At 39.6% G+C, this 16,350-nt stretch overlaps 2 protein-coding genes across 4 annotated transcripts in view; both read left to right on the top strand.

Annotated features, from left to right (window-relative positions):
- The first annotated feature begins 1,021 nt into the window (after positions 1-1,021).
- On the top strand, positions 1,022-8,194 carry LOC132974022 (group 3 secretory phospholipase A2-like). Of its 3 annotated transcripts, none has more exons than XM_061037773.1 (7): positions 1,024-1,659; positions 2,220-2,352; positions 3,021-3,155; positions 3,711-4,657; positions 5,082-5,211; positions 7,486-7,605; positions 7,760-8,194. In XM_061037773.1, the coding sequence occupies exons 1-7, from the start codon at positions 1,173-1,175 to the stop codon at positions 7,944-7,946; spliced, it is 2,139 nt and encodes a 712-aa protein (XP_060893756.1). In that variant the 5' UTR covers positions 1,024-1,172; the 3' UTR covers positions 7,947-8,194. The 3 variants fall into 3 exon arrangements, 2 of the variants coding, with proteins under 2 accessions (XP_060893756.1, XP_060893758.1); XM_061037775.1 differs by having other exon boundaries at positions 3,711-3,823; XR_009673090.1 differs by lacking the exons at positions 7,486-7,605; positions 7,760-8,194 and adding an exon at positions 4,815-4,913 and having other exon boundaries at positions 1,022-1,659.
- Positions 8,195-9,874: 1,680 nt separating this feature from the next.
- Positions 9,875-16,350, top strand: part of LOC132974025 (probable E3 ubiquitin-protein ligase HECTD4) — a 35,705-nt gene continuing 29,229 nt past the window's right edge. Inside the window, exons 1-3 of the mRNA XM_061037783.1 lie at positions 9,875-10,411; positions 13,784-14,337; positions 16,040-16,129. Coding sequence (XP_060893766.1) covers positions 10,265-10,411; positions 13,784-14,337; positions 16,040-16,129 — 791 coding nt within the window. The 5' untranslated portion in view covers positions 9,875-10,264. The remainder of the gene's footprint in view (positions 10,412-13,783; positions 14,338-16,039; positions 16,130-16,350) is intronic.

The following is a 16,350-nucleotide window of genomic DNA, read 5'->3' on the forward strand; positions in this document are numbered from 1 at the left end:
TCATTAATGTTTACACTCTTGCCCATAACATTCCTGTTAATATGTCATATACAAGAGGCCATAATCTGCATGACTATGGTGACTATGGTGTGATCTGAATAGACTGCATCCTCACTGAGCACATCAACAAAAAAACTTCAGCCAAATGAATCAGTAGCAAACATTGAGATGATTCTCGCTCTTTGAATGACTTTCTGTACGTACACATTCAATTCTCTTAAGTGTCTTGTTTACTCTGCACAGCTACTAAGCCTGCCCTATGGCAGTGATTGAAATACCCACCAGTAGCATCACACACACTGTCCTATGTCGTGCTACTGCTGCAATGATCAACAGATGATGACGAATTATAATCAATAGTTTTTTAACAGGCTTCTCTCTGAGCTCAACTTACAGCTGTCTAAAACATGATTCTGCCAGTTCAGTGGAATGTTTCTTGCTTTATCTCTGTATTTGTACATAGATAGTGCATGCACTGGAAAAATGTATGTTTGCAAATAACTTTGCATGTAAAGATTTTGCAGAGTTTACACAGATCAATAAAAATATGATGAAAGCATACAAGCGTCATGTGTATGGACCAATTAGAGTCAAGATATGACTTTGTAGTGTGTGAAGATGAACACAGAAAATGAAACTAGGGCACAGGAGCAGAATTTGTAATAAATGTGAGATAGAAATTAAGGTAACTTTTAGGTTTTTTTAAGTCACACCTTTGTACACGTCATGTGTATTCAGCATGTCACAGCTCTTCAGCTCTCGTCATAAATGTGAGTTAATGAATAACTCCCTCTGGTTCGTAGCCTATGAGATGATCAAATGTTAAATAATTGTATGTCGTAGTTAGTTTGATTAAACTTTGCTCTTGACCTGAGGAAACCCGTTGGTTTATTAGAGTCAAAAGAGTTAATCCTCAACTGAGCCCTATCTGATTCAGTTCTCACACCCACACACTCACAAAGTCAGGTGTGTCCTAAATCTAACAAGCCTCCATAAGGACCAATAACAACAGCGTTTATCTTGAAGCTATTCACGCCTTCTTCGAGCACAGACACATGCCGGCTGCCGCAGAAGTGTATCAATTAATGTGGAATAATTCGTCCATTCATACTTTGATTTTACGCTCCATCTAGTCTTAAACTGGATTGGTTATACACCCAATTCGCATTGCGATGCACAGCAGGTGCCTTCCACAAGTTCTTCTCGCCTTGTCATCGCTTATTTTTTCAAAAGCGCAGGATTTCATGGGATCAGGTATCTCCTGTGTCAGATCGAGTCGTGCAGATGACGGACAGACGCGTGTTACGTTCCTGCGAGAAGAGACAGCCGGCGCGCGCTCTCTGTACCTCACCCTGTGGTCCGAGGATAAGCGACTGGTGACCTGTGAAGTCAATCCTAGTCCAGTCGTCACGGAGAGATACCTCGCTCTTTGTGATGAATGCAACACGCAAAGACAAGAAGTCAGTCAAAGGTTTAATATCAGCGCGTTGTTGGTTTCGGATGCCCCGTGCGCTCCCCGCTTCTCTGACAACAGGAAGTTTTTCAGGAGAGCAAGACAAGATGGAAAAGAGGGGAAAACTCGGAGTAGACGCAGCGTGATATTTCCAGGTACGCTGTGGTGCGGCACGGGAAGTAGAGCTCTTGGATACGAACAGTTAGGTAAGGATGTTTATCCCTTTTTGAAATGTTTTATTGTTGTTTTCCCCTTTACATATAGGCCTAAAAAGAGGTCAAAGAAAACATATAGTTAAAACACAACACTGCCACATTCGTTTAGTATGCATTTTTTCATGCATTGGGAAAGTGACCCTCTTTCAGAATGTGAAATAAAAGACTTGGAGGGATCCTAGGGGCCCTTTCAGCAGCTTTTTCTAGATTTACTGTAAATTGATAAAATACAGTAAGATTTAATTCTGCGAAAACTTTTTAGAGGTAGGACAACATTTTTTAAAGAAAAAAAAATCAAGATAACTTGATCAGTTTAATTTATTTGATTTAATAAAAATACATTTTATAAAAAAAAAATATATACAACTGCTTCCATCCCCCAAACCAATAGACCAATAGATCAAAAAGGTGTTCCTTGTCAGACTCTTTGTAATAAAGTTCTAAACACATGCATCTTTTAATGTCAAATGACTGTCTTTAAAGCATTTTATTATAATCAATCAATTGTTAACCAATCTGTGATTGACTTTAAATGTCACTCACCTGCACAGGGATGTTTGAGGGTGCAGATAGATGCTGCCGTGAGCACGACCACTGTCAGCACATCATCCCAGCTTTCACTGTGAACTACGGCGTCTTCAACTCCAAATTCTTCACTGTCTCACACTGTGACTGTGACCAAAGGTGAGCCTCAGTATGAACACACAAAGACCTTTTACACTGAATTGGGGTTCAAAAGTATTAACATCTTCAGGGAAACTCAGTGAGACCTTCCCTTCACCTGTATCGATGGTCAACCAGGTCAAGTGAGGATAGACCTGCTGGGGAGGCCCAATTTATAACTTCTCTGGAGGTGTAAACCTTACATTTCTTTCTCATAAATGTGTGCTTATCTTTGAAATGTTAATATCATTCAGTTTTTGTCACTGATTCACTTAAATATGAACAGATTTAAGAAGAGGAACCTGGGGCCATGTCATATTACCATGCATAGAGGAGTAATAAATTAACCAGTGTCATCAGCCCTCTGGATACAGTTTTGTTTTCAAGTGTGAACATGTTGCTCACTTTTTTAGTGTTTGCAGGGCATTGCATTCCTCCTCATAATATTTTATCAGTTGCAGAGTGTCTGTTGTTCTCTTCTCCCTTCCCATCTAATGCTTACAGGTAAATGTGTTTAATATGAAGTAGTGAAGTAACTTTTACCTCCTGGCTAAACACTTATCTGCCGTTACAGACTGTTTGGACTTCACCAAAGCTGCAGACAAATTGAGGCAGTGTTGAAGGACATTTACCCACAATGTGTGCAATAATTTTTTCGAGTCTATTGTGACCTTTGTCCCTTTAACCAGGTTCCGACAGTGCCTCCTCGGTGTGAATGATACCATTTCCAGCATGGTTGGCTACAGCTTCTTCAACATCCTGCAGGTTCCCTGCTTTGAGCTCAAACCCCATAAGCGATGCACTGAGATGTACTGGTGGGGGATGTAAGAGAAACACTTTCATTGTTGCTCAAAGCTTTTACTGCATATTGAATGACGCCACAAATAAAACCATACATTTATTCAGTGGAAAGTGCAGCTACAGTTCACCTTGTAGATCAGCAGATATACCTGTGCTGCTTGTAAAGACATGCCTGACATTCTGCCAAACCTCACAAATTCACACAGGGCACTGTGCCACAACTCCACTCTGTTTCCACAACTTCAGTAAGGTTACTGACAAGTTATCTCACAGACAAAAAAATCAAGATTGGTTAACCTTTTTCATAATTCTGTTATTATGACATTAGCAAACTATACTTAAGTGATGATAATTCATAGGTAGAGAGTGATTATTAAATTTCCACTCTGTTAGCAGGAAACAGCAAATTAAAATTGCTCAAAATTACACATCATATCCCTAATGGTAATAAAAAGTCTACCCCTTGTAAGTGAAATACATCTGCAAGGAATGTGATGCACAGCTGAAAGTACAGCATGTACATATAAACACCCCTTTTTCCATGGCTTGGTTTTAACACGCATGTTTATTCTCTATAGGTGCAAAGTAGCCAATGTGGCTCCATATGCTTTCTTCAAAAGCCCCGTCCCTTTCAACACCTCTGATCTTACAAGCCAATATGGGGACAACACAGACAGTACTAAGATAACAGGTACTGGAGGGTGGCAGGTAACGGAAAGACCTGTGATCAGCACAAAGTCACCCAAAAGTGATCATAGATGTAGCTCCAGAGACCCACCCAGAGGAGACACTTTCCATCGCAGAAGGAAGAAGGGGAAAGGATGTAAAAGACACCAGAAATTGTCTACAGTAGCTCCCTCGCAAAGGCCCTCAGTAACAACGGCTACTCCTTTGATGAAAATGGGTGTTTTAAATGCCTCCAATGGGAGCTCCTTGTTGTCAAAGAAAGAAAGAGTTGGAAAAAAGAAGAGCACAAGAAAGGTCAAGTCGTCCTTTACCACACAGAAGAGCCAAGTTTCTCTTAACGTGACCACAATCCTTTACCCACATACAACATCTGCAACACAAAGCACCGCATCTTTCACACACAAGCAGAACATGCAGTTACAAATTCCAACAGCTTGGACCAAAACCGCTGAAAGTAAGAAAAAAGTTCAGAAACAGACTCACTGCTGTGGACTTCCTCTGAGAGGTGTTGCTTTTCAGCGTCATTGCAAAAGATGTCCAAAACTGAAAGCATCGGACAGGATGACTATTACATCCTCAACACCTACATATAGATTACCTATAAAATCTCTTGAGAAGCTGCAGCTTAAAAAGACAACTGAAAAAGACCTGAAACAAGACACCTTTAAAAAACTCCGGAGTAGAGCTACTTCTACAAAACCAAAGCAAGCGGTCTCCTCTCATGAGGAGGTTAAGACACAAGGGATGAAGAGTTCCCACCTGGTCTGGAATAACACAAGACCGGAGTCCTTGGGTCGAACCAAAGCCCCAGCTACAGCTGCAGAGAGAGGCCTGACAGGTGAGGAAATGCAGTCACTGATGACCCATCATGTCACCTTCTATTCAAAGAAAATATTCAACCAATTCATTAAGTGTTGAATCAGTTAAATATACTTTAGTTGGTTATCTGACCTGATAACACAAATTTGTCAAAACTTCATTGAACATTTGAATAGATTCCACAAGGGGTGACAATTAGGGATTGAATTTTGAAGGAGCCAACAGAAATTCCCCCGGGTTAATGAGCTTAAGCTGCCCAGCTATGGTCCCTACAGGTGAGGCAGAAAGATTACATGAAATGCTGAAAACTTCTGAATATAAAATTAGACTGTTAACCTTTCCTCAAGCATCAGTAGGCGTCTGAGTTGTTTAGTTATATAAAGAAATGTGGGTACACTTACATTTTTCCGTGAGATATCCTGTGTTTCTTTTTTGCTTTGCAGAAAATCACCTCCTGTGTGAGAGCCTCAAACATCTAGACGAATGTCAATACAAGATCCCTCCTCTGGAGAAGAAGTATGAGCTTCAGAACATGGAGTCAAAGACGGCCTACCACTGTGATTGCACTAGCCGGTAACATAATAAGCATTTCTTTCAGTTCTAAAAACAGTTTTGATATTCCCAAACATGTATGCGTTTCTCACAGGTGACATATAACTTCAAAACAGGGTAACAACTGATCGGAATAAAATATCACAGTTCCATGGTAAAAGGTTATATGGTTTTATGAAATTAATATGATAGAAAATTGAGGTTATAATGAATTAAAGAAATGGAATAAAAACAGAAGAAATGCTTTTTTTCATTTAACAAAAGAAGCCTCCTAACTGGATACATTTCAATGTTATTCTAAAAACACATGTTCTACTCTGTAAACAAGAATGTATATTCATGCCAAAGATTACAATGAGACTCTAATCTTCCAAGACCCTACTTGAAACAAAAGAAATACAAGGAAAAAAAATATCTATATATCCTTATCTTCGTGTTTAAGAATTAAAGGGGTTACGTTTTTCTCTGCAACATTACAACTTATCCAGCATGTTCTGATCTGCTGTGTTAGCAGCTATTGAATGGAGGAAATTAATGTACGACGGTGTTTGAACGTTGAAAGGAAATTCCAACTTTACAACTTCAGACTGTGTTGTGCTGTTTTCTCATGTGTTTTGGCTTCAGTTCGAAAAAGTTTAATCAAACATTGTTATCACCCTTGGGAACAGCTTTACAACATATTCAACTGATGCCAAGGACATACACGCCTCACACAGCTTTTAAACCAGTACAAACCAAAAGCCTTTTCCCCGATAATCCATTATGAGAGTGTTTTGCATTCCTGTGTTACTTAAACGTTCAACCTGCAGGTTGCACAGAGATGAAGTAACCACGGCAACTTAGAGAAAAATGAGAAGTCATGCAGAAGGTTGAAATGAAGCACAGCAGGTTTTTTTTTTGGTTTTTTTTGTTGAAGGAATAGAACTCTGATAGTCCACAGTCTCTACAATAATATGAAGAGTGTAATCATAAAATGTAGGAATGTTTGCTAGAACCATGATACAGATTGTTTCAGGCACACTGCATTGTTTCTAAAATCATAATATTTTGTTGTAATTTGTTGAACGTAATAAGTTTAACCTACCTTGCCACAACCTATAAATGCACAGGTGTTTCAAATAACATGAACAATGGCTCTGTTTAGTGTACCAGTAAGCCATGATAAAGTGACAGTGAAGCAGTAAAAGGATTTTTTTTTTTTTTACAGATGTTTTGACAAGCTGCAGCAGGAAAAGCTGCAGCAGCAGGCTCATTGACGTGGCTTACTGCGACCACTAAAGGATAGGTTAAAACATTTTCCAATCTGTAATAAAACAAACATTCTGGTGCTCTTACAGTCAGAGAAACTGGTTTGGCTTTTTCAAAAAGGAGATGTCCAAAGTCACAATTTTAAGTAGGCTACTAACAAAAGGAAGTGTACCATATTGAATTGAAAAGAAAGCTAAGCACCTGTTGCAACACGGCCAAAATAGTGGATTTTAACATTTGATTATAATAAAATGCTTTAAAGTCACAAATTCTGACAAGGCAAATAGCCGGTGATGGTTTTTCAACAGGATTTCAATATGATTTTTTAAGTAGCCCCAATCAGATAAAAAGGGAACATTTGGCAAAAAGTTTGTAACTACAATTCACTTAGCAGATGCTTTTATCCAAAGTGACGTATTGATAATGAAAGAACTGGGTCTTTAGCTTTTTCTGAAGGGTGCAAATGGACTCTGCAGATCGAATAGAGTTTGGTAGTTCATTCCACCACTGGGGGGCGACAGAGGAGAAGAGTCTAGTTAGAGACTCAGGACCCAGTTGTGAAGGTGAGGGCTGGCAGAGCGTAGTGTGTGTGTGTTTGTGGGAGGGGGGGGGGAGGAGTGTGTAGACCTGGATGACAGAGTTTAGGTATGCACTCCACTATTTGCAAGCTTTTAAGAACTGCGGACACATCCTTAAAATGAAACAGAGTCATCTTTCATGGAAGCAGTCCCATCTGTGTCACATTGTCTACTTTATTTTGATTGATATGGATTGCAGCTCCCACTACTGTGAGGAACACTCTCCCTTATGCTATAACCATACATGCATACAACTATTATTCCTCATTCCTTTCTGCAGCGGGTTAGAATAGAAGAGGAAGGCCTGCCCCCTCAGGCAGCTTTCTCTTTCTTTGTCTTTGTCCCCCTGAGTCATTCATGAATACATCATGCTCTATATTATGTCATTCCTATGGTGTTGTTTCCTGCTTTTATGTATACTGAATGTGAGTTTGTAAGTGTCCTTTTATTTTATTTTTCAATTTTACAGCTTGGCTCTTGAAATCAAAAGCTACAAGCAACCCAGTGTTCTCCCAACGCTGCTGATGGATTTTGTCTCTGAGTTCTGCTTTAAACCGCCAAAGGAGAGAAAGTGCCACAGCAAAAAAAGGTTTTAAGCTTCTAAATGCTTATTTATGTTAATCTCTGACAACTTTTTGTTACAGCAGTGCCACTCTCCTGTCTTATGTGTTAGCTCAGTTTTCTGCTATAGTAGATTATAAGAATGGATCCTGATTCTGATACTCTTAATGTTTCTTTTTTAGCTGTTCTGGAGGCTTCACTAAAGCTTCTGACCTACTTCGAGCACTTAAGAAGATAGAAGGAAAAGCGACTGCTGTGGTTCGAAATGCAGTCAATGACAGGAAAAGAGGGATTCCTGTTCGCCTTTCCAAGCGATGCCTAAGGCTGCAGAGGGAAGCTGCTATCATGGCACAACTCACACGATTATAGGCTAAGCTGCTGTGTGCAGCAACAATGAGTTTAATAAGCTTTACATTTCATGCAGCATTTTCTGTTTCTGTCTGATGGTGTAAGATGGCAGCATGCAGAAAAAAATCGAAGACCAAACCCTTGACTATTGTAATGTATTTTTGTAAGTAGTATTTGTAAGTATGCCAAGGATGAACATTTTATATATTTATAAAGAACAAATTTCATCCTTCAGAATGTGCATTAAACCTTAAAAAAAGGTTTCTGTTTGGATTCAGTTATTGATTTATAATCGTGTCAACAACACTTGACACATGAATGATGACGAAGGAGCTAAATTATCAGCACTTAATATTGATGAATTAAGGAATATTAACTGGATCTCTACCCTGTGTTCTGCAACAACCCAAATCTAGTTAGAATTGATCATTATAAATGTAAAGCTAAACAGCTAGGTGTATTACAACTACAGGAATAATTAATAAAGTAATCATTCCTGTAGTTTCTGCAATATTGGATTGTTAAAACCCCACAAGACAAGTAGCCTATGAATAAAATGTTCATGATCTGAAAATGGTATGAGGATTGCAACCCCTTCCATGTGCACCTCAGCTGCCCTTTCATTTCATTAAATCCTGTTCTTACAATGTGTTGCATCAGTGTTTCTACTAGATGACAGTAGACTAGCAGATGTATATCTTCTGTTACAAGGTATGAGAAATGTCATTTGGCTATATCTGCAGAATGAAATAACTTCAAAGACCCAATCTAATTCCACAGCACAATAACAAGATCACTCTGATTAAATGCAACAAGACTCAGATTTCAGGAAATAGGAGTGACGACATTATGGAACTATTGAAGGGTTCCATAAAATATGCTCAAAACTAATGTGTTAAAATGAAAATGTGTTTTTCTTTGCTTTTTTTATCATGCTTTTACCTCCTAATGTCTTTCACATAAAATAGCTCTTAAATACTTCAGTGTTTTTTGAAGGTTTATTAGCCTATACAGTAAAGTAGACAGAGTTCATACCAGTGGCGGTTCTAGACCACTTTTACTGAGGGGGCCAAACTGGGGCCAGGTGAAAAATAGACAAAGATGATCGTTTAAAAAATAATATATATATTATGCCAAATAATAGCACACATCATTAAATACCACAACATAAAATAGCATGATTTATGTTTGTTTCAGTACATCATTTAATACTAGATTGTGAGTCCGGTTGCTGAGTCAAATAGGGGTTCTTCCTTTTTGAGGGGTGGACACAGGGGGGACCAAGCTCAGTGTTACAGGGGCACTGGCCCCTGTTGGCCCCTGTCTAGAACCGCCCATGGTTCATACAAGTCAAGTAAACTTTATTTATATAGCACAGAGAAAGACAACCAAGGTTGACCAAAAATGTTTTATAGGGTAAAAAGGTGAAACCTAAAAAGAAGAATACATCATATATCATTAAATAATATAAAGGCCATATTAAACGTTTCATCTCTGGGTTTTTATGGTTCTGGCTGCCTTTTATAATCTTAGTTAAATTGTATAAACAAATGACAACATCGATTTAAGTAGCCTAATTAAATGTCAAGGATGGCATAATTAAGTTGAAGACTTTTGTCCATCATAGATACAGACTCCTAAACTCCTCCTAACATTGAAGTTTGTTGCAAAACTGTAAAACGAAAGCATATTGTAATTTCACTTTCTGACAATACAATAAGCATGTTTTGTTAATAGAAACTTAAATGAACTCGTGAATTCTTGACAGCTTTTATTCTGGGCCGCGGTGCATGCTGGGAGCAGCTAGTTGGCCTTGGAAACATGGCGTCGCACTGACAGCTGAGAGACTGTCATTATCTTCTCCAGCCACTGCTACACCGGCCGGGCCGCTAGCGACGCTTTGTCTGCGTTGACATATTTAGCTGCTAAAGAAAGCGTAACACAGCCGCAGCCTTCGTCCCGTTAAAGTGTTTCGTTTTTAAAGAGTGCGGCGCAGTAACGGGTTTAGTCCGGGTGTCACGCCCACTCTGCTCGGTAACGTTATAACGATACGGTGAGTTAGCTTCCAGACAGCTAGCAGCTACTGTTAGCACGGCACACGACCACCCCATGTTTTGTGAAGAGGACCTGCCACTACTGTCTGTTCGCTGCTTGGCTGTCTTTCGTTAGACTACACCTGAACAGCACCGTCTGCCTGGTCAGTCACCACCGACAGATGAAGTGGTAACCGGGGTTATGTTATTGTAGCTCGCTAGCTGGCTAGCTAGGGCGTTTCTGTCATTCTGTCACTGAATTTTTAATGTACGACCCCTTTGGCATCACTGTCGGAGGAGAGAGCGATGGGCTCCGGGGCTGTCGATTCGTCCCAGTGGCTTTCGGTAAAGGAGGAAACCATTTTCCTCCACGATGGACTTATTCGGGTCACAGATCTGGCCGAGCTGCCCAGTGAAATCGGAGTGTCGGAACAGGGGGACACGGAGCTAGAGGTGGGTCCATCTGTCACACACACACAGACAGACACACACACACAAAGGTTTATATGTGGCACCACACACCCACACGTCTCATAAGACTGTCTTCATGTTTATTTTAATGTCAAACTGTGTTTTCACTGTCAGCCGCCGCACAGCATCAGTGATAACGGGATCGCTAACGTTTGCAAGTTTCCAGCCCTTCATGTTATTGACCCGCTGTCAGAGGAGCCATAGTGATCAGTCTACTTCCGGTCTCTCCTTTCAAAATACAAGTACAGTAATACACGCTGAACGGGTTTAATCTCGAATTGAACAGTGTGTAGTGGTGCTACAGTATATAGTCGTTCATTTGTGGATGTTTTTCAGTTTAAAAAAAAAAAAAACAATCATAAAATTGTTAAGAATTGGCATTAAAGTTCCCAAACACACACATACAGCTTTCTGCTGCTGTCACATCAACTTAAGTCTTCTTTAGATCTAAAGCTAGATATTTCAAAAAAGGCTAATATGTGTATAGAGTTACAAGGTTGTATGGTGACATTGTGTATCATATGATATCTTGTAATCAAAGTTGATTTAAAAATCTAGTATTGTTTGAAAATCACAAATGTTGCATATATGATGGTCGTGTGGCATAAACAATGTTAACTTGTTCTAGCTTTAACCGTAGTGCCAATGCAGGTAACTTCTCATATCGCAACAGTAAATTATTATTATTTATTTTTTGCAGTGTTGAAGAGCAGACTTAGCTGCCTGTGTGTTTCAGTATTTAAACTCCAGTTGCACCCCATGATTTCAAGTGAATCATATAGAAACAGGGTAAAGTGTATCACTTTGAATAATCACAGAGTATGATTCTACTTATTGACATAGTGTACTTATTGATAAAATAAATCAGCTTTGAGCTGTAATCAACCTGAACCCATGTGGTTTTCTGTTTCAATCAGGCTTTTATTTTGAAGAGTGTGTTTTAAAACCGGATGTTTACGCGTTGTTGGATTGTGGAGACTTTACAGTGATGCAGATGGAAACTTCTACATAACAATGTTGAATCCTCTCTTTTTATGTAATAAAGCTAGAACAAGTTGAATGCATCCTGGTGTGGCGTAAATTTCCAGCAGAACTAATGTCAATGGTCGCAAATCCTTTGCTCACAATGCTAAGCACAAAGCACAATGTCTTTAATTATTATGGAAGTTCAATTTTCTAACTATAAGTTTAAGTTGCCCTAAGGGGTGTCATCATTTTCAACTCAACATAGAGGATGTATGATGAGAGAAGTGGCATGTAAGCACAGTTCCACATACAGGGAGTGCAGTGAGATTGGTGTAAGGCCCTTCTGCTCATCAACAGACACTGCCTGCTTGATTTGATTTTCACAATGTGCAGCAAAGTGCATTCAACTGAACAAATTCAAAGCTGATTAATTTACTGTAACATGACCTTTTTTTGTCCTAACCTATTGACCAAGATTTAAGCTGGTGCTGTAAATAAGTAAGTTATTTATATGATGAATATTTCATAATCAGTACCAGTGTTAGTTCCATTATAAGCAGGTCATTACATTGTTAGCTCTAGTAGTATTAGCGTTGGACACATAACAGCTGCACAGGGCTCCTTTACTATTCAGCCATCAGCCAGATGTCATTTACTTTGGTTGATATAAGTACATATGTTCAAATAGCAGCTCTGACAGCTGACAAACCACTGTATAATTCATGAATGTGAATGGGCCTGTTTGAATGAAACCCCTCACTCTTTGTTTTTTCATCAAGTTAACAACAGACATGTATTAACCCGGCTTCTGAACTTCTGGTTTATGTTTATGCTGTTGTCAATGAGAGGTAAATGTGTGGACACGCAGGCAAAGGGCAAATAATACAGAAGCTGTCGCTGACTATACAACTGCTAATTTATTAGGGATTTAAGGGTTCTGTTGTATCTAACAGTAGTCCTATTTTTGTTTTAAATAATACCCTTTGAATATCATACCATTGCCCGTCATGGTAATCTGCAACCAGGCATATATAGTAGTTGTAACACTGGACCAAGACAGGTATGTTTTATGTATATCTCACACATTCTGGGTCTTTACTGTTGGATATAAAAAGTATGATTACACTATCTCTAGGATAATTTCCCAAAGATTCCTTGTATGATTTCACCTCATCAAAAATGGTTACATGTATATGTGGAAGACTGAATAGGTGGAAAAGTTAAACAAAGCTTTTTGAAATTAGGTGGTGCATAAAATTAAGGAAAAGTCTTGTACAATTGAAGGTAGTATTAGCCGGATAATCTGCACCTTTGCATATTAGTGAGGCAAAGCTTAAATAGAAACAGAGAATCATATTTTTTTGGCGTCAAGCCTCTACATATTTAAAGTAGTAGCTCATACCAAAACACAAGTCTGCTTAACCTCGATTGCACTGCGATTCTCTACATTTCTTGTCTTCTCTAAGTCCAGCTTTAAGGCTGACCGTGTCATTATGTGCTGTTTTCGTAGGTGTTGCGATGCTGACTATTTTTATCCACTTGCATCAGTGTTTTGCAGAGAAGGAAGGTGGAGAAAGGCCCAGCATCCAGACAAGGAGTTTTACTGTAACATTAGTAGCATTTCTGAAATTGAATCAATACAGATTGTGCCTGCTAAATGGTATAATGTTTTTTTTTCTGGTCCATGATTCGTGGGCCACAGAGTGTAATCAATATCTGAAATGCTGCCTAAGTGCACATGAAGCACATTGTTTCACGTTGTGATAGGCTATCCCAAATGTGCCTTCTGTCTCTGACCACTGCTTCATAGCCCAAGCAAATGAACAGTGGTTTATTCTGTGGAAGTGATTCATAGTTATGCTGTGGATAAGTTATAACAATAAAATACAACCATACTACATTTTTGATTCATTTTATAACAAACTAAAAATAACCCTAGAGTTGGACTGAAATGCTGGCTACATACTGTATAAGCATGTATTGTAGTATACCTTGTGTACAAGTTATTTTCAACTCTGTTGAAGGTGATCCACTTTAACAAAGGTTTCTATCATCTTGCTGTGCAGAGAGATAACAGTATGATAATGCCACATTGTATACCCAGTTAAAGCAAACACAGATGCTTTTCACAGCCTCATATTCAAATCCATGAGAGTAAAATTTTAATTCTACACTGCTGTCCACTTCCTTAACAATTGATAATTATTTTTGAGTGAATATCTCTGATGTGGAAAATTGTATTTGTGTAGCCAGACCAAAAACAGAAATAGTTTGTGTCGTCTGCCATTTCTAAAAAAAACCCTGTTTCCTTAAGATCACAGACTGACTCAACTTTGACTGCTGTTAATGTAACTTCAGTTTTGTTCCTCTTCCTTGCATGTCCTACAGATCCTAACATTTGAGACGAAGAACCCAGTGGAGCTTGCTGAGCGTCTCCGTGCCGTCTGTGGGAATCAAAGCAATGCATATGCACGCCTGCTGGAGTACCGTCTCAATGCTCTGCGTGGCCTGTGGGGAGCGCAGCGGCAGCTGGCCTTGGAGGAGCAGCAGGAGCGAGAGGGGACTGGTGGGGCTGATGAAGAGACCTTAGCCTTGCTCAAAAGACAAGGTCTGCTCCAACAACCCGAGCAGGCGCCGTTTACCTCCCGTGTCGGTCTGCTGCTGGTATTCCCCCTCTTGCAGTCCCAGACTCGAAGTGACCCAGCTCTCTGCGGTGTCACAGCAGAGGTACTCCTCGCCTGCCTCCGGGACTGCCAGCCGCTCAGCCTTAGCAAAGAGCCTGCCGACTGCCTGAATGGCCTAGAGGGGCTGCTCTGCTCCTGGCTGGAAGATGGAGCCCAGGAGTCAGGACAACAGCAAGGGAAAGCTCAGATGCAAATTCTCCACACACACAGACAGAGAGAAAACGCTGCTGCTGCGCTGGTGGCACTCGCATGTGCCAGGTGAGGCCATACAGTGCTCCTTGATATCCCACCTTTCTAAGAATCCCTCAGTTGGGTTTTGTAGATAACTTTTAACCAACAGTGTTCAGTGAAAAGCTATTAAAGTAGCCACAGAATTCTGTTAGAGGGAAAACAAACCTAGTTGAAAAGTATGCTCAGTAAAAATAAGCATGATAAAAAAAGTATCTTAGTTAAAGCACTATTGACTTATTTCATTAGTCACTCTTTTCTACTAAGCAGGTCAGTTATTTCTAGAAGCCAAAGCTAAAATAAGCCAATACCAATGATAAGTTTCTCTCTTCTCACATGCTTCATGGTTATACCACCAGAACCATTGCTCAAAGTCATTGTAGCAGTCTTGCCTCCATGTTTGCACTATTAGATTAAGAGAATAGAGATAGTTTGATTAAGACATTAAGAGAGTTTGTATATTTCCTTTAATCGGTGGGCAAAAACAGACTTTGTGCTCTCTGACAGCTTGGTGTCAGTGCTTTGATGTTCTGACTAAAAACAGCTCATAACTGGTGCTTGTTGTTGTGTGAAATTTAGTCTGTTAGCATTATCTACTAGAGCTGTTTGAAAGTAATACTTGTGCTGGAACAAAATATATAATTTTTTGACCTCCTGCTGCAACTTTAACCATTATTCTAAAGTCTGTGAAATACACTGGGCAGGAGCAGAGGTCCAATGCTCAGTGAGTTATTTAGATAATAGAGAGGGCTGGGACATATTATTATATTATTTTTATGACCATTAAATTCCATTTGCTTGGAGCATAATGGGCTTGTTGGATTTTTTTTATTTATTTTTGCACTTGTGTCTGAACTCTGGCTTCTGCTGCTGACAACAGATCTTGACTTGTCAAAACCAGAACTCTCCTCTCTTTGTTCAGCCTCTGTTGAGGCTGAGAGCTCTTTGTTGTGGGGAACCATCCAGCCCTGGTGCCTTTTTTACAGACAGTGGGAGCTAATTAAAGAGCTATGTGCTATACCCCCCCCCCCCCCCCCCCCCCCCCCCCACACACACACACACACACACACACACACACACACACTGAATGAGCTTGGTTAGTAAAATCACTGTATGAGAGGGGTAAGCCAGCAAAAAGACTTCACAGCCATGCAATGATATCAGCTGTTGATAAAATGAATAAATTGATAAATTGAAGTTGTGTGTAAGACAAAGAGACACCAACAGAGGAACTCTTTTGTAAGGAGGTCAGCTGTGAAAGATATATCTGCACCATATAAATCAATTTTAAAAATTCTACACAGTTTAAGATGTCTTCTGAAGCTGCAGTTACAGAGCTAGTTTTCTTTGCATCAGAAAATGCCAGAATAGCAATTCAATAGACCCTTAGCATATGACTTCTTCTGAGTAGTGAATTACTTGAATGCTTTCAGTTGATAGTTCAGTCTTGGATGAGGCGAAGCAGTAAATAAACACTACACAAACTTAAGTAGGTTGCTCATGACACCCTGCAGAGAGAGGGACAGTGTTAAATAATCTCTCTGCTGCATTCTAATGGAAAATATTCTTTCATTCAGATTCAACATTTTGATTCCCAGCAGATTACATCGGGTCCTTTCCATAATTCAAGCCAAGATTTATTCCACTTACGGTTCCAGAGCTGCTTAACAATGAGATTTAACTTGTGTTTCGTGCTGAGGCCTCCTGATTAATCTGCTGAACTATTTTCCAGGGGATCTCTGAAGACCTTCATCCACACTGTTCACCTGCTGCAGAAACAGACCGATCTGGGCCAGCTCCCTGTGTCAGATGTCCTTTACAGGTGAGGGCAGTACTTTAGTTTATCTGAATGAGTCAGTATGTTTACATGCAGTTAGAAAAAAGTTGATTTATTGTGTTAGTCCCACTAAAACTGAACTTTTAAAATGTAAACATGTTAGTGTGACTGAAATCGTACTAAATCGAATTCCTTGAACTCTGATATACAATGCTGTCTTTCATGTATACACTTCAATTAGACCCAAACTGGTCTAGGCGTCCTGT

Source organism: Labrus mixtus, chromosome 5, assembly GCF_963584025.1.
Source record: "Labrus mixtus chromosome 5, fLabMix1.1, whole genome shotgun sequence".
Lineage (NCBI taxonomy): Eukaryota > Metazoa > Chordata > Actinopteri > Labriformes > Labridae > Labrus > Labrus mixtus.